The sequence below is a fragment of the Mytilus galloprovincialis genome, chromosome 6, assembly GCF_965363235.1.
Source record: "Mytilus galloprovincialis chromosome 6, xbMytGall1.hap1.1, whole genome shotgun sequence".
In the NCBI taxonomy this organism is placed as follows: Eukaryota; Metazoa; Mollusca; class Bivalvia; order Mytilida; family Mytilidae; genus Mytilus; species Mytilus galloprovincialis.
The window spans coordinates 65,517,135-65,536,534 of NC_134843.1; the positions used below are offsets into that span (position 1 = coordinate 65,517,135).

The 19,400-nt window shown below is 31.1% G+C and overlaps 1 protein-coding gene across 3 annotated transcripts; it reads right to left on the reverse strand.

Annotated features, from left to right (window-relative positions):
- Nucleotides 1-2,743: 2,743 nt before the first annotated feature.
- On the reverse strand, nucleotides 2,744-18,061 carry LOC143080128 (uncharacterized). Of its 3 annotated transcripts, none has more exons than XM_076255825.1 (8): nucleotides 17,785-18,056; nucleotides 15,434-15,586; nucleotides 13,334-13,471; nucleotides 10,141-10,158; nucleotides 7,357-7,465; nucleotides 6,642-6,715; nucleotides 5,997-6,111; nucleotides 2,744-2,943 (listed from the first exon to the last, which is right to left on the reverse strand). In XM_076255825.1, exons 1-8 carry the CDS (start codon nucleotides 17,930-17,932, stop codon nucleotides 2,814-2,816), a joined length of 885 nt encoding a protein of 294 aa, XP_076111940.1. In that variant the 5' UTR covers nucleotides 17,933-18,056; the 3' UTR covers nucleotides 2,744-2,813. The 3 variants fall into 3 exon arrangements, with proteins under 3 accessions (XP_076111940.1, XP_076111942.1, XP_076111941.1); XM_076255826.1 differs by lacking the exon at nucleotides 2,744-2,943 and adding an exon at nucleotides 4,505-4,550; XM_076255827.1 differs by lacking the exon at nucleotides 15,434-15,586 and having other exon boundaries at nucleotides 17,785-18,061.
- Between the last annotated feature and the right edge of the window lie 1,339 nt (nucleotides 18,062-19,400).

A 19,400-nucleotide genomic window follows, 5' to 3' on the forward strand; every position in this document is an offset into this window, starting at 1 on the left:
TAAGTAATGAGCCAGTTAGAGCGATGGGGTGTAATTAACACCCGGTCAAAGCAAGAGATGCATCATAATATTTTCTTTGAAGTCGGCCGCGTTTCCATAGAGAATAATACATGGCAAAATCCGTATCATATGTCGTATCATCCCGAGACATCAATATCAGCCCAAGGGCCTTTAGGCCCGAGGGATGATATTGGTCGAGGGTGATACGGCATGTGATACGGATTTTGCCATGCATTATACACTTTATCATATATTTCAACAGAAGAGTATTATATTATATGAACTGTTTTCTGATCCATAGCACTGGGTTACCTTCAGTTCTACTTTTGTCTTGTTTCAAAGGCCTTAAAAGATATCCGAAGCACCTGGGTTACCTTACAATTTGCGTGCTGTTGTTTTAAAAATATTTTGTTTATTATTGTATTAATTAGTGTGTTTTGTATTTTTTATAGTTGCATTTAGTGTGCCAAAAAATATGAAAACTTGACGTTCGTGACGTCACATACAATATGAAAACTCGACGTTCGTGACGTCACATACCAAACGATGACGTCATTCAAAAAAGGAGTAGGTCCGGTAAGGACCGATTTTGGCCTCAAATTTCAGATTCATCTGACGAAAGATTGTGACCACTTTTTAAACACTTAAGTGTCTATTTTATTTGAATTAAATAGTTTATGTGAAAGATTTTAACAGATTTAGTCATTAAAAACGATCCGATTCAAGCTCAAATATGAAAAATCTACCCAATATGCCGAAAATTGTCACTTTTCAGATGGTTTTTGGTAAAAATGAAAGTGGCCGCATCCGTGTTCATCCTCAACCTTTATATATGTTATGTATTATCATAAAATACAACTTACATTTCAATATTAAGGATGAACACGAATGCGGCCACTTTCGTTTTACACGAAAACTGTCTAAAATTTAACTAAAATGCTAGAATTATGAGGATTTCAGTAATTTAGCATGACTTAATGGTGCTAGCACCGGATATATGTGCATTGTATTGTCAAAAACAGCCCATATTTATGTAGCAGAAGCATTCTACTGTCCAATAAATAACTAAAGGTTTACATTTTAACAATTTTGTAAAACTGCTATATTTTGGGGCCAAAAAGGGGTCTTACTGAACCTACTCCTTTACCTATTTTGAGGAAAATTTTTCTTAAGCAAAAAAAAAACCAAAACTGACTTAATGTATAAAAAAAAAAAAAAAAAAAAGTAGGGGTGTGATAAAGGGTATGCGATAAAGGGTAGGGTGTGATAAAGGGTATGCGATAAAGGGTGCGCATCAAAGTTGCGCGATATGGATTAAACAGCAGGCTATTTATCACATATGCAAAACTACTGTATTTACTACTAAACATATGATAAATTCCTTTTAAATATACAATTCCTTGCTGTTATATAGACAATAATAATGCATTGACTTGACATATCAACGATATAAGGATGAGGCTTAGAAACGGGGAAAACAGCCTCGCATTTCCCCCGTTTCGGGCCGAATCCTTATATCGTTGATATGTCAAGTCAATGCACTATTATTGTCTTTATACTGCAATCTTAAAAAAAACATTTTCAATTGTTGTTTATTGTGTTAATGTTATTTATTTGATTTAAATATTGGGGAAAATCCTCCTTTAAAAAGGCCTCATATCACACAGACGGAGAAATATAAAACACGATGAAATGTACATCATTACCGCAATCAATGGTGAACGAATTCGTTGCAGACTGAAATATCAACAACAAACATAAAACATAATGATTTATAGGTTACAAACAAAAAAATATTAATAAGTGAAATATGTTTTCCCAAAAATTGCAAAAGAAACAAGTTTGAGTCGTTAAACGCATCGTTGTTTACATTGGAAACAAGAACAGGTTGAAAAGGTCGTATGAATAATTAAATATAATTTCGACAATTTCTATTTAAATATTCATGAGGAAAAGTGATATCAGGTCAGTGACTGTATATGGCATAGAAATATACCGTCAACGCATTTTGACTGCTCAAATAGAACGAGTGCAGTATAAACCACTGTCCCAGGTTAGGGGAGGGTTTAGATCCCGCTAACATATTTAACCCCGCCACATTATGTATGTATGTGCCTGTTCCAAGTCAGGAGTCTGTAATTCAGTGGTTGTCGTTTGTTTATGTGTTACATATTTGTTTTTCGCTCATTTTTTCATTTAAATGAGACCGTTAGTTTTCTCGTTTGAATTGTTTTACTTTGTCATTTCGGGGCCTTTTATAGCTGATTATGCGTTATTGGCTTTGCTCATTGTTGAAGGCCGTACGATGACCTATAGTTGTTAATTTCTGTGTCATTTTGGTCTCTTGTTGAAAGTTGTCTCATTGGCAATCATACCACATTTTCTTTTTTATAATTTTGTAAAACATTTTCTAAAAACATTTTTATAAAAATAACAAATATAATTAAGGAATGACTGTAATATTTTTTCTGTCTATGAAGAAATAACATCAAAAATTTGGTGCACACTGAATAACGCGCGTAGCGGGTTATTTATCAGTGTGCACCACATTTTTATGTTATTTCGAATAGACAGAAAAAATATTACAGTCATATCTTATAATTTAATTCTAAATTCCATTTTTAACCGTAGAAAACCATGAAAAAACGTTGATGACGTCACGGTCACATGACTAAATTATGTCTATGGACTGATAACAGAATAACGTCAGCCAATCAGAAGACGCGTTACATCCAAAACTAAATTATTAGACTATAATACTTTTTAATAAAAAATATTCTAAAATTGACAGTAACGTATGGTAAGTGAAACATCTAATAGTCTGGGATATAAATGAGGTCATACAGCCAATATATATAGAGAGGACATTCTGGTCGACGACAGCAATATCCCGCTGGTGCTGCGTTCCAGTGACAAACTTCTGGAATCCTATATGTAGGACATCTGAAAGGGAATAATAGTACATGTCATACTATATTTGTAAATACTTATGTTATGTTTATGTGTTTAAACAGGAAACAAGTATTTCTTTTTATCTTACAAATGAAGCAACAATTATTTTTTTTACCTGTTATTAGTACAATAGTTGGCTAATTGCAGAAAGCAAGATTTGGTACGATTACCAATGAGACATCTTTTCACCAAAGACAAACTTTCAAAGAAGTTGACAACTATGAGCCACCTTACAACCTTAGATAATGAGAAACACACACTTCCATTGCAAATAATACATAGGTCCAGATATATCAAATGTCAAACAATTCGTGTTGTTTCTTATTTATTATATAAAATGTATAACTGTTGATGTAAATGTCCTTTGGTTTTTGTAGTCTTTGTTTACTCCTTGGTTTTGATTGTTATTGTCTTATATAAAATAAAAAATAAACGAAAAACGAATTTGATAAACAGCAACAGCAAAAACAACCAAAGAATTACAAACTTCAGCCTTTTGTCAAACACTTACATAATGAAACGGAGTTAAACATGTTTGCAGGGCTTCAAACCTTCCCTTAATTAACCTAGGGCATTTTTGTAACAGCACAGCAAAACATAAACAATAAAAAAATAAATAAAAATAAAAATTTGTACTAGTCAGATTAACACACATAACACACAAATGAAAAAAGCCTTACAAAAAGACGTAAGACACTAGGAATAGATCTGAGAATATTCGAAGCTACTGAAAGCTAATAGCAACTTATAACCACATCATTTACCCAAGACAAGAATATCAATCAGTACTAATTCAATGGATTCAGTTAAATACGGCTTAAACAGTCAACAACAAAACACAGAAATCTGTACAATGCAAATATTTAAGTATTATGAATTTAATATCATACATGTTTATAGGTGTATAGCAATACTATTTAGTTACGTTTTGATTCATTGTATAACAAAATCAATGCTCGTACCAATACATCAATATTTAAAGACCTTTACAACAGGTATATAATGATCTATAAGTTTACATAGTTCTAAGAATAATGAAATATTACAGTTGTCCTTTTTATCTCCTATCTTTAGTATGTGATTAATATGTAAAAATGACATTAATCAGACGTAATATGTACATTTTGTATAATTTTATATTAAAGCTATCATTTTTAATATGGGTCTCGTAATCAATATGTACTGTGGATTACAGATACTAACCGTTTCGTCTTTTTTCTGTTTGCATGAAACATTATTAAAGGATCCGTTGCATGTATTTCTGGTTTGTTATGTTTCATTAAGATATTATCGTTTAATGAAAAAAAATTAAAAAAAACAATGAAACTTAAAAAAAACGTTTCTAACATGATTGATAGCACTTCATTTATCATGGACTTCCCGTTTTGAATTTTCAAAACAAATAATAAAGCATTGAGAGGCTGTTTCATCATCTACTCTTGTATTTTTTCACCTTTTGTCAGATATTCCAAATCATATATTTTTATCCATATAGCACCACGTCAGTAACAATTTTCCCTGATTACCCCTACTTTTCTTCTCATAAATTTACTTCACATAAATGTTTTTAAAACTTGTATGTTATTTTTTCATTGTCTCTGAAAACAAAATATGTCAATGTTGAATACCTGGCTATTGTAGAGAGAATCATTTCTCGCTATTATCAGTTGATTGTTACTCAAGGATTTTATACAGAAATTGGTGAATTTAAGACCCAGGGTTACACACATGTATTATTTTCAAACTGAATGGCTAACTATCTAAATATTTTATTACTCAGAGAAGTCAAAGTCAAGTAACTGTGTGACTTAATAAGCGCAAACATCATATTCATCACCCATAGTCCACATGTACGTTAGTCTTCATGGCAAAGGTATAATTTTATACGGTATGGGATGGATATATGGTTAGACCAATAAAAGAGAAAAAAAACACCATAATTTTTACCGTAATACCGTAAGCGATAAGTGAACATTTCCTCGCTATGTTGAAGACCTATTTGTGGCTGCTTACCGCTCTTTGATCGGAATGTTGTCTCTTCGACACATTTCCCATTTGTATTCTCAATTTCATTTACGACAAATGATGATTTCAACTTCCTAATTTTGTATTTTCCATTTCTATGCAGCAACATCCCAGCAGCGCCAGCATACGGAGTATATATATCTCAGTTGATTCGATATTCCAGATCTTAGAATTTTCATCATGATTTTATTGATACAAGATTGCTACTCACAAGGAAGTTATTATACCAAGAGTTACAAGTGGTGAAGTTTAAACAATCTCTTCGTAAATTTTACGGACGCCATCACCAGTTCGTTGGCCGCTATGAAATATCCGTTTCCGATCGAGATGATAGCATATATTTTCCAATTGTAGTAAGTACAATCCCGTCCCTCTTCCCCCAATGTGAACTACGAATTAGATTTACGATCGAGTTTCTTCTAACATGAGAAACACGACATGTGTCACACATGGAGCAGGATTTGCTTACCCTTCCCGGGTACCTGAGAACATCCCCGAATTTTTGTTCGTTCAGAATTGATTTCAAGAAAATAACCATACTGCAAAACTAAATTTTTTGCTAAGATGGGTAAAATTGCTGTACTAAATGTAACTGAATTTTATATTCCATGCACGCATTTGGTTATTGAGGATTTGCTGTTGTAATTTACACAAGTATTCAGCCAGAAACTAAAACTCTTTCCAAAAAGGGTCCTATTTGACCTTCAATATATAATGCGTGGCATATACAAGTGTTTTTCCCCCCAAGTTTTTATATACATGTATAGTCTAAAATAATGTAACCTGATTTCTATGACTGCCGAAAAAAGGTGGATATCCAGTTTTCTAAGTGCCTTTCCTGGGTATTATATATGTTTTAATAGAACAGCCCTTCTATTGACATAAATTAAAGAAAAGTACGTTAATTTTTTTTTTTTTTTTCTAAAGTCTTTTTGACTTTCAAGTCATTGTTTTTACTATGATTCACAGTGATTTTGGCCATTAAAATAAAGCTTAAAAAAGTCGCAAAAACAACTTACAGGTTGTAACATTTGTATTGACCAATCATTGCATCTTCACAGACACAGGCAAATTTACAACCATCAAACCAGCGTTCATCCTGCTTATACGTCTGACCACCATAACTACATACGCCTGAAAGTAACGAATTTTCAAATTGTTATTTAATCGATTATTTTTACAACATCTTAGTATATACCTTTTTAGATACCAGTAACATTATTAGATTTTTTTTAATTATAAATTGAATCAAATATTCATCAAAAAAAGAAACAAAAAGTGTATGAATGAATAATGTTTTACACGCCACGGAACTCATTTGGAAATATTGTCACCTATCGCTTCTTTTTGAATCTATAATTCAAATGTTCTTAGTGATCTGTATGTCGAAAAAAGGGGATACAACTTTTTCAGTTTTGTTACTAATCAAATGAAAAAAATCATAATAGATATTTTATCATAATCTTCCATATATGTCAATATTTTCAGCAATGTGGTGTCGCTTATGTATAAAAAAAAAAGAAATAATGGTAACTATTTTCTAGCAATTTTTAAAATTGAAATAACCATATTTCGGTAAAAAAAAAAATTTCCTTCAGGTATAGTGTTTCTTGATCCCTTTTCCTATTCTTTTTTTATTCAAAATAATAATATAATGTTTTCACCTGGGAACAAATAACGAATTATGAATTCTGGATGACAGCATTTTAACCGAAAAACGGATATAATTCGTTGACATCTGCAATAAAAAATAAATTCAATGACTTTATACTCACTATGCATCTTAAATATTGCAATTAAAATTTTGTGAGTGATTCCATAGCATCAAAATAATAAATATATATATAAATCTGGCACTATCTGACAAAATTGATATATATGTACAATCAATATATTTTATCAAGATTGTTTGGATTTTAAGGTTTGCAACTCATGTTTTTTTTTAATGTAACTGTCTCATCCGCCTACAACAACACAAAAAGAAGAAAATGCATGGACTTTTTTTTTTATTTCAAAGGTCTAAACATATTTCAAACAGAAATGAAATTACTATGCAAAATGAATGATTTAATTTTTAAAATCCTTAAAATCACTTAACAAATGCCTAGTCTTTACTAATCTTGAACACAAAACATTCCCTTTGGCAAATATTTAGGAGACAGATCTATCAATATTGCAGTCACATTGGAATTAGTACGAAGTCCATTATCACTGAACTAGTATACATATTTGTTAAGGGGCCAGCTAAAGGACGCCTCTTGGTGCGGGAGTTTCTCGCTTTATCGAAGACCCATTTGTGGCCTTCGGCTATTGTTTGCACTATGGTCGAGTTGTTGTCGCTTTGACACATTCCCCATTTCCGTTTTCAATTTTACTTACAAATCTATACAGTTGAAGCGACCGTTGTCACAAGTACATTTCTTGTCACATCCATTCGTCCATTGATACCCATGGGGGTACTTAGTTCCATGAAATGTACAATATTTAGCTACAATACATTCAAAATATACTTAGTACCATTAAATATACAATATTTAGCTACAATACATTCAAAATATACTTAGTACCATTAAATGTACAATCTTTAGCTACAATACATTAAAATATACTTAGTACCATTAAATATACAATCTTTAGCTACAATACATTCAAAATATACTTAGTACCATTAAATGTACAATCTTTAGCTACAATACATTCAAAATATACTTAGTACCATTAAATATACAATCTTTAGCTACAATACATTAAAATATACTTAGTACCATTAAATGTACAATCTTTAGCTACAATACATTAAAATATACTTAGTACCATTAAATATACAATCTTTAGCTACAATACATTAAAATATACTTAGTACCATTAAATGTACAATCTGTAGCTACAATACATTCAAAATATACAGTTAAAAGCTAAAAGCACCCAAGTGTATACTAAATTTACAAGCATATCATTTCTGTCAAACCTCAGGTTTCTAAAAAAAAAACTTGACAATATACTACTACCAAATTCAAGTGGAAAATTAAATTAGCATTTTGTAGATATGTTAGAGGATATATTGCACTTAAGAAATATGCATACAAATTTAATGAATATATCTTGTACATGTTGTAAATTTTTACTGAAAGGCGCATAATGTAAAATATCTTATAATGACAATTTTAAGTAAAAGAATCAACATGTAAATGTTTAAGAAAAACTTCGCAAAAAAATGAAAAAATGATAAATATATTCATCATGTATATAAAAAAAAGCACAAATTAAAAAATATAACAGTTTTATTTTGCTAGATAAGAGATCAATTATTTGATGATAAGGAGGAACCATGTTTATGTTAAGTAAAGCCCCAGTCACACTGTCATGTTTTACTACGCTTTAAAATGCTACGTTTCATCTACTTTTTGAGCAAAAAAATCCCGTTATTTTGAAAGCTAGGTTTTACTAAGTTTGTGCTACGTTTTTATCACGTTTTGTTACGTATTAGTTAACCCACGTTTCCACCACCACGCATTAATACGTTTCGATACGTAGTTAGCACGTTTTGTTACGTTCCGCTAAGCTATGATACGTATTTTCTAGTTTTTTCTACTACGTTTCAATTTTCGATAACGTTTGTTGTTGAATTTTCAAAACATACAGGGTAGGTCCTGTGTTGAAGAAAGGATTACTACAACCCTTCGTTACGTATATTTCAGTTTTGCTACGCTTTCAAAATGTAGTAAAACGTAGCTTTTGAAACGTGAAAGTGTGACTGGGGCTTAATTGAGGAATAAAAAAAGCAAAAAAATATAGGGGTGCTTGTTTTCGAGATATTAGCCATTGGAATTTTGACGGAAAAATGTTCTCTCTTGATTTTTCATAGCTTTATCATTGACAAGTTCAAGTTCTCAAAAACATTTTAAAAATTTTATAAGACTTTTACAAATGGCTTACAATTATACATGTAAATGATTTATAAAAAGAAAAGTGGGGTACATGGGCAAATTCTTTAAAGGCATTCAAATGGATAAAACCACACGATTTCAACAATCTGACAAAATGTTTGTGAAAAAATTTGGTTGCTTATATAGGGAATCACTGACGCGTGACTGGAGCGGGCCCCCTCTTAGGCAGTCAGTGGGCCCCCACTTATGAAAATTTCTAGATCCGCCAGTGGTAAAGAATGAAACATGTTAAGTAAAGGATGAACCATGTTTATGTTAAGTAAAGAATGAACCATGTTTATGTTAAGTAAAGGATGAACCATGTTTATGTTAAGTAAAGGATGAATCATGTTCATGTTAAGTAAATGATGAACCATGTTAAGTAAAGGATGAACCATGTTTATGTTAAGTAAAGGATGAACCATGTTATGTAAAGGATGAACCATGTTTATGTTAAGTAAAGGATGAACCATGTTTATGTTAAGTAAAGGATGAACCATGTTTATGTCAAGTAAAGGATGAACCGTGTTAAGTAAAGAATGAACCATGTTTATGTTAAGTAAAGGATGAACCATATTTATGTTAAGTAAAGGATGAACCATGTTTATGTTAAGTAAAGGATGAACCATGTTTATGTTAAGTAAAGGATGAACCATGTTAAGGTTAAGTAAAGGATGAACCATGTTAATGTTAAGTAAAGGATGAACCATGTTAGGTAAAGGATGAACCATATTTATGTTAAGTAAAGGATGAACCATGTTAATGTTAAGTAGAGGATGAACCCTGTTTATGTTTAGTAAAGGATGAACCATGTTAACGTTAAGTAAAGGATGAACCATGTTAAGAAAAGGATGAACCATGTTAAGTAAAAGATGAACCATGTTAAGTAAAGGATGAACCATGTTAAGTAAAGGATGAACCATGTTAATGTTAAGTAAATGATGAACTTTGTTAATGTAAACAGTAAAGGGTGAGCCATGGTAATGTATTATAACGGTTGAACATAGTATAGTTCAGTACAGGATTCACGATGAAGACCTTCTGTAAAGGACTCATAATGTCAATGTTTAAATCTTTATGTTGATGTGTGTTGGCGGTTAAAAATAAATATTGAACATGCTGTAAAATAAATTATATAGATATAAGAAAATGTTGTACGAGACAAATCTTCATCCTAGTCACAATATGCAAAAGTAAACCATTATTGGTCAAAGTTTTGTTATGAAATGTAACTCACGTGTTTGTGTTTTATGACCTGCAAATGCAATTCATATAAGAATAGTTATATACATTGAAATACAACCACAACATTTTTTTTACTGAATTTGTAACTTCTTAGTTCCTACTCATATCGCGAATAAATAAGGATTGCATGTAGCTAATACTCATATATAAATTTTTCATTGAAATCTTTACAAAAAAAAATAAAAGATTGTTTAATCTCTACTTCTTCTGTTTTCGCCTGTCCGGAGTTAAGAACCTCTATCCTTTGTAAGTCTTACAGAGTTAGGTGTAGAGTCCATTTTTGTAGACTGGTGCAAACCATTGTTGAGGGAATAGTTAATTCCTGCCTCCGTGTACGGGATTTCCCCCATTGTTGAAGAAATATAATTACCTGAGGGTGTTTTCTGTCTTTATTTAGTTTTTGTATCTTAAAAATATCCACCGTTTCAATTCTAAATTACATAACGTTTAGTATATTAATTAAATTTTATACTTTTTGACATCTATTATAACAAACTATATACGGTATTGAATAATGAGATTTTGTATGATTGCCAATGAGAAAAAAGTTCAAATAAAATGTTTGTGAGCAATTATAGTTAAAAATACAGCCAACAAACAATAAGACAAACAAATAACGTACACGTGGTATCATCTTCTATAAAAGACCCAGACCGTCGATATGTGAAACATTTAAATTCAGATAATAAACTAACAATAACCAGTCAATAGTTGAATCAAACTCAAAATCAAAACCAGTCAAAATCAAATATTGACGAAATGAATCTTTTTTGAATGACATACTATAATCTAAATCACAATTTTTGTTCGAAGTTTAAAACATCACTTTTTTTTGGTGTTGCTATTGTGCAACGAAATTATTGAAATTTGTTACTGCAGTTTTATTCTTTAATTTTTCTAAAATCAAGGAAGTTCTGACAGAAATCTTTAGATAAAAAGTCAAGTCTTTAAGGTAAAATACCATCCATAATCTGCCATAATAAGAGTGCACACGCTGAAATGTCTCGCCTTCTTTACTAATTATTGATATTATGTTGATAAACTATTACATAAACCCTACCGTGATGTAATGGTTAGTGCATCGGACTACTAGCACAAAGGTTCCTGGTGCGATTCCCGTTCCGGGATGAAAATTTCAGGGACTGAATTTTCGGCTCTCCCATGATATTATTTGCGAGTATAGTCCTGAGGAAACGATGGCAGTCCATCGGAAGGGGACTGTAAATGGCTGACCCGTGTTAAGAGTCATATCTCTTGCACGTTAAAGACACCCTAGTAGATTTCGAAAAGGGGCAGACTAATGCCGCTACAAGGCAGCACTCGCACCCGCAAAATGGGAAGGGATTAATATAAGTTGTTTCCCAATCCACTATGAATAAATATGTTTAAACTAAACTCAACATGATCCAAGTAACTGAGGTCAAGGTCATATTGACCCAAATAGAAATACATGTACACCTAACAATCATTCAAAATACTAAATACAGTTGACCTATAATTGATTATAGTTTCTAAGAAGCAAAAGAAAAGTAAACATTGAGCACTGAACCATGAAAATAAGGTCACGATCAGATGAACTATACTAAGCAGACTACAGGTGTACAGGTTACAATTCTTCCATCTTCTTTGACCTATCGCTTATAGTTTAAGGAAAAACAGACCAAAACACAAAAAAACTTTACACTGAGCAATGAACCGTGAAAATGAGGTAAAAGTTTGTTAAACCTGCAAAATTGAAATCTGCATTATAAAATATTTTCATACACCAAATATAGATGATCTATTGCATTAAGTATTAGAAAAAAAAGATCAACACTTAAAAACTTAACTATAGCTACTGAACCATGAAAATGAGGTCATGGTCAGATGACATCTGCCAGCTAGACATGTACACCTAACAATCATTCCATACATCAAATATAGTAGACCTATTGCAAACAGTATAGGAAAAAACAGACCAAATCACAAAAACTTAATTTTAATCACTGAGCCATGAAAATGAGATCAAGATCACATGACACTTGGTAGTTACACCTTACAGTCTTTTTTTACACCGAATATACTAGACCTATTCCTTATGGTATCTGAGATATGGACTTGACTTACAAAACTTAACCTTGTTCACTGATCCATGAAATGTGTTCAAGGCCAATGCAAACTTTATGACGGGTATGAAGACCTTGCAAGGTACGCACATACCAACTATAATTATCGTATTACTCATAATAAGACAGAAATTAACATTACAATAAATCTTAACTTTTTGTTAAAATAGTCACTGAACCCTGAAAATGAGGCCAAGAACAATGGACATGTGACAGACGGAAATATCGTATCATGAGGCATATGTATACAAAGTATGAATCATCCAGGTCTTTCACTTTCTAAAAGCTTTTAAGAAGTAAACTAACGCCGTCGCTGTAGTAGCCGCCGCCGGATCACTGTCCCTATGTCGAGTTTTCAGCGACAAAATTCGCAGACTCGACAAAATTCGCAGACTCGACAAAATCATGACATCCTAAAAATCGTGACATCATCAGCTATATTTTAAAGTTACCAAAATTCAAGAACAAAATTAATATATGTTTCTAAAAGTTTTATTTTTTCATCATCAAAACCAAAAGTTTACCAGTATATTAAAACGTATCCAATTCCATATTTAAAAAAAAAATGCAAGAAAGAAAAGAGGTCTCCCTTTATAGATATGTTAATATATAGCTACAATCATGTCCCCTTTTCACTAAACGTCACCTCTCGAATAATATTAATCATCGGGCTTTTACTGATATGAGCAGAATGGCGGGTGCCATATGTGAAACAGTGTCTACTTACCCTTCCGGAGCATCTTAGATCACTCCAGGCTTTGATTGGGTTCATGTTTCTCAGTTCTTGGTTTTCCTTATTTGTGTTTTGTGTACTGTTGTTTGTCTTTCTTTGTTTTATTCATTATGTTGTCAGTTTATTTTTGACTTATAATTTTGAGTTTGTTAATCCCTTTGTTTCTCCTCTCTCTTTTAATAAGTATTAAGACTATTCATAACATTATTAGAAATCGTTTGATACAATTTTTAGTAATTGCAGGAAACAGACATGCTGTCTGCCAGACAGACAAGCAGATTGATTACATAAGTCTTCAAGCGTAAAACCGATTAGTTAGAAGGGCCCTGGGTATATAAAATTACTACCTGGACACAGGTTACATGTCTTTTGACAATAGACTTCAGCATAAGCTTTGTATGCAGCATCTGTACAAATAACATCTCTTTTGGAGGTACATATTGTTGGTTCTTTGTCATGACATCCTTTTTGAACAGTTGTATAACCTGTAAAATAATTTTAATAGTTAATTACAAACTCATAAAAACAAAAACAAAAATTCTTTTGACACGGTTTGTTTGATATAAATTAAATGTATTAAGCGCCAAAATCAAGGTGAGACATTGTTGGGTTTGAAAAATTAATACAGTTTATCATTATGTACGTGCCAACTTATTATTGAAGACCCCTGTTTCGTATGTAGAAATAATATACCAGGTTCAAATATTCAGGGTATTATTAAATGGTAAAATTATCTGAAAGATCAAAACAGTGCTCACAAAAAAAACATCTTTGTTGTACAAAGAGGTTGACTAACAGACTGATGGACCGAAGGAATAGACAAGTTGATTCGAATAGGTCCTCAAATCCTTGAGAGGGGATATTAAAAATAAGTATACAAGGAAAGCCCTATATAGCTTCGTCAACAAAATCATTAAAAAAAAATGCATCAGAAATATTAATTTAGACGTAAATATTTTATATATCCAACACAATGCTCAATGAATACAGATTTACTACGAAGTATTGTCTAAAAAAAAGTACATTGTATAAATGAAAAATGAAATATTTGAAAGAAGATAAATATATAAGTATAGAAACAAAGCAGCGTAGAAAGTATCAAGTATTCTGAGAGTGTAAGCAAATAATGGAAAAAAAAATAAAAAAATCAAGATTCAGTTATTTGTAGATCTTACTCTGCTGAACATGTTTACGGTTTTTACACTGTCTCCTTATTTTTATGATAATCAAGATTAATAACAAAACACAGCAAACAATTTCTTTGTTTATCTACATTTTACCCCTATGTTCTATTTAACTAAAGGTACAGTGCCCATGTTTATTGACGAACAATAAAATAAAACATAAAATGCACTCTATTAGAAGTTACCATAAGGTTTGGATATATATGCTTCAATAGTTTTAAAGAAGATGTTTGAAAGAAACAAACATGATGAACAAATTATGTAAAATTACCTTTAAAAGGCAAAAACTCTTTAAGGGGTCAATTGACAAGTTTGAAATTTAACTATGATTAGTTCATTTAACGTATTTGTAGATCGTACTTAACTGAATATTTTTACTGTTTACAGTTTATCTTTATCTATAATAATATTCAAGATAATCACGAAAACTTTAAGATTTCTTCAACAATATGAATTCAGGGGCAATAAACTAAAAAAATGTTATTCAGGTGGGCTGATGACTTCAGGGCAGGTTGATCTTATCCTTATGAAGACTCAAACGCATTGTTGCATTGCTGAAATACCTTCGTTTTAGAGAAATAGTCCAAAAACCTTTAGTAACTCCTATGTTAAATTTTTAGCCATGGCGACCTTTTTTATGAAACATAATATAAAAGACACACTATAAAGATCATTCAGCGTTAATTGAGCTTACCTTGCTTCAGTTGTTTCAGAGAAGAAGATCTTTTTACAGTAAACAATCAGGATTAACAAGTTGTGTAACATTGCCTTTAAATGACAATACCTCATTAATGGGTCAATTGTCAATTTTAAACATTTGGTTTATTTGTTGATCTTAATTTGATGAAACTTTTTACTGTTTACAGTTTATCTTTATATATGATTATATGCAAGATAATAAAAAAAAAACTACTATTCTTTTTTTTTTTATCCAAGGCGGTCATGTTCTTTGACGAAACATAAAATTATGCACAAACATTATTCTAAATACTGAATTTTGGGTGATGGATCATTAAAAATAAAATACACAAAAACAACAAAACCAAACGGATATTCAAACAATGGTGTAGATATCAATTAAAGATGTTGGAACAAAGCATTAACCAAAACCCTCTAAGATTCTCTAATAAGATATGTTCATGTCGAAGGAATATCTACAAATGGACATGGTTCTTATTAATTTCATTTCTATTCGGTTTTTTTTTAATAGAATATCAACCACCACCTAAACCCACTCTTTTGTTCCAATACGTTTGTACTTACACATTCCACAGTGTCTTTTGCAATTTTCAAAAGCCCATGAATGAAATATTCCTAAACACACATCGTTTCCATAGTCCCCACAGTTATTTAATTTGTCAAAACACGGCTGTTCTGTTATATAATTTGTTGTTGACGTTGGAACAGAACTGTTTTCTGTAACATAAAAACATCAAGCTTCACATTATATAAATGCTGTAATCAGAGTCTAAGGGTGTAAATTGTGGGTGGTTATGCTCTTAAATATTGTTATGGAACATTAAACTGAACATTCATTTTCAAATGAGGAGATGTTATATGATTGACAATGAAACAACTATCTACAAGAGTTAAAATAAAGTGGTAGTAAGTAATTAGAAGCGATCGTACGGGCTTCTTTAGTGCAAAAACTATAGTGAGATATAAAACAACTCAGCATGAAAGTTGTTAACCGATCTGAATCAGAAAACTTCTAATTTACCACAAAATAATTTATGAAGTAAAATATGACAGACATGAACCAACGACTACTGCAAAACAAGCTCTTGAATTATACTGATATATTAAGACAAACCAAAGAACCACACGACTGTTGTAAAAATATTTACTAGAAAACACCAAAGGATTAAAATTAAATTTAAATGTATTAAATAGTACATATTCAAAACTTGAGTTCGGGCATTCGTAGGACTTATAACAGAACTTCAGTAAATTTTTAAATGAGTATTTTATTTTTTTTGTTGTACAGTTTGAATTTATCACTAAGTAGTAAAGTCAACATATCTTTGTTAGTGAATGGTATATATCATAAAAATGTGAGATATTCAAATTGAATATGAAAATAAAGATAAGCCGAGTGTCTTTCATGTCGTGATTGTATAATTTTTAATCAAATAGCATCAAAAGGGCTATGCACATTTATTGCCAAATTTAAAAAGTAGGATACATAATTTCTTATTGAAAGTTTAAGTATGCAAGAAAGAACAATTTTTATTGTAATCTTGGTATAAATAGAGACTATTTGGTCGCAATACTTACCACTGACATTGAAGAAAGGTATACAATAATGATAACTTATAACATCACTGCATTAGACGAATGTCATTTTGATGTTTCAAATATCTATCCTCTTTGAAATCAGGGTATTGTTTGTAGAGAAATGTTCCTAGATATATGAAGGATTTCGTTTTTAAATATATTCTTGGCTATCTGAAATGTCAACTTTGTGTAAGTATTTTACTATTTCCTTAAAAGTGTACACTCACAATTATAATTAATCAGACTAAAATACTGAATAGTGTTTGTTGACTGCATGCGTTTTTGAACATGTATAGAGAAGTTATAAAAACTATTCATCTGGCAATTGAATGTATAAAAAAAGAGTACAAAACATGACTAACATAAATAATAAAATAAAGAAAATGATAAAAAAATAATAAAATAAAGAAAATGATAAAAAAAAAATATTATTGAGGTAAATAACATGTACTTCAATATCCTAGCGACATATCTTTATTTGAAAAAAAAGTTTCAATGAAAGCGATTTTTAAGCAATACTATGTTTTATCTTGTATGTTTCCATTGTACAATGTATAATGTATAGCAAGTTCAATATTTTGTACATGTTACAACATGTACAAATTTGCAACTTGAACACGACAGATAAAAGAATAAGTTTTTCATGACAATGAAGTGTTTAAGGAGGCTTGCGGGTATAAGATTTTCAGAAAAATATCAAACATTAATTTTTCATTACAAATTTTAGTTATTACCTTTTGTAATTATTCCTTTATCATATGGTAAAAAATAATTCCAAAAAATCAATTTGTGTTGGCCCCAGGTCACTTTTAAAATGTAGATATCACTGAAAAGCTCTCTTTGGTGCAAAAATGCCATTTTTGGCATTAAAGTTGAAATATCTTTTTTTAACTCAACGGTGACCTATATTTTTTATTGTTGTTTTCGAATAAGCAGCACATAAACTAAATAATTGTAAAATCTAAGCGATTTCTTTAATTTAGTTCTTTTTTTATTTCGATATTACCGCTATTTCTCCTATTAGTTCAACAGAACAAAGGGACATTAACAAAAATGCATGCTTCTTTCGAAGGCAGATTGTGAACGGTGACCCGATATTTTTATTTCATTTTTCTATTAAGTATAAGATAGAGTTCATTTATAGAAAAATATAGAGAATTCCTATATCAAATAAAAAAATTGATTTAGACCCGCGAGCCCCCTTAAAGTTAAATATATTATACAATGAAATATAAACGAGTCTAAATTGAAAACTACGTTCAAACCTATGATTGCGTTGAATAAACTATTTATACCCAAAAAAACACAAGAAACGAACTTAGATTTACAATAATTACCTTGTGGATTTGACATCGTAGCAACTGTTGTCTGAACTGCTGCAATCGAAAGTGTCACCGTCTGGAAGAGAGCGACGGTGTAAATTATCAAAGCCTTAGTGATGTTCATCCTTTGCTTTAAAAAAACGAAATACTGGTTAGCCTGCATATACCAGTGCCTTTTATTCTCTTGCCCACGTAAATGATTCCATTCGACAAAGTTTTAAATTTCAGGGTTATAGTGTAGACGATATGAAAAGAGAGGTCAGAAATTTAAATGAATCAACACCTATACGGTACTATAGAATTGTTGAAAATTGTATACATGTGATTGGCCATCCAAATAAATCTGTTGAACCCGGAAACGTAGGACAGAAGATAAGTTATCTTGTCTTACGTAACGGAATTATTCTAACTTTGGCAATAAGAACACATTACATAAATTACGTAATAAGTAAATACCATTTGTTATATTACTGCTGCTTCAAATATTTCAGAATGTAATATATATATAAAAATAATAAAAGGTCAGTTGCGAAATAAATAAAAGTATTCTTATGTATATATATTTCTTATTAATCAAATTCCACTAATTTTTTTGCAAGTCGTCGATTTGTTCAAAATGCCGATAGAGATATCAAAATATCTCAACCTGTCTGAAATATCTTGAAGAAATTTTTAAATAAATAAGTGGAAGAGGGGCGAAAGATGTCAGAGGGACAGTCATGCAAATTCACAGATCGAAAATAAACTGACAACGCCATTTATACAAAATAGAAATAATAGTTCACAAGACACAATATATAAAACTAAAGACTATGCAACACGAACCCCACCAAAAACAGGTGGTCATCTCAAGTGCTCCGGGATGTCAAACAGATCCTGCTCCATATATGGCACCCGTCGTGTTGCTAATTGTATTACAAAACCGGTAATTAGTGTTATAGTCGGTAAGACACATTCGTGAAAATGGAAGGGGTTTGTAGTTACGATATAAGGAACGTATCTGATATAATCTGTGAAACAATACACCATAACGGCCCAACAACTCGTCCGTACAGTTTACGAAGGAACGATTTCAACTGCAACTATTGGTTTAAAAGATTCCTTGTGAGCAGCAATCCTCTATCAAGAAAACCATGATAGGAAATACAAGCCCCGTAATATCGTGTAAATTGGAAGATACATAATCCGTATGCAGGCGTTGCTAAATTGTTGAAGTTGTCTTCTTTATGTAAAGTTTTGTTTTCATTCGACCCCCTCCCCCCCACAAATGTCAATTTCTAGAAGTAAGTAAAGATATGAGGCGGACTCAACTGTATTTGTTGTATCCTTTATCTTTAATTCGATGGGACAGATGCGTTCAACATAGTCACCAAATTTGGAATTATTAAGTGAGAGAACATCATCTATATAGCGAAAAGTAAAGTTAAAGGATATTCAATTTGCTAACTTCTTATCTTTCTTCCAGAAATAATTTCTCCAACAGGCAACTAATTGGAGTCATGACTTTATTGGAACTTACTGTTAATAGACGCAAGTGTATTGTGGGATAGTTTCTCTTTGTTCCTTAAATGAAGCAAGCCTGATGTTAAGTTAAAAAAATTTTTTTTTTTTAATTAGGTATTAATAGAATT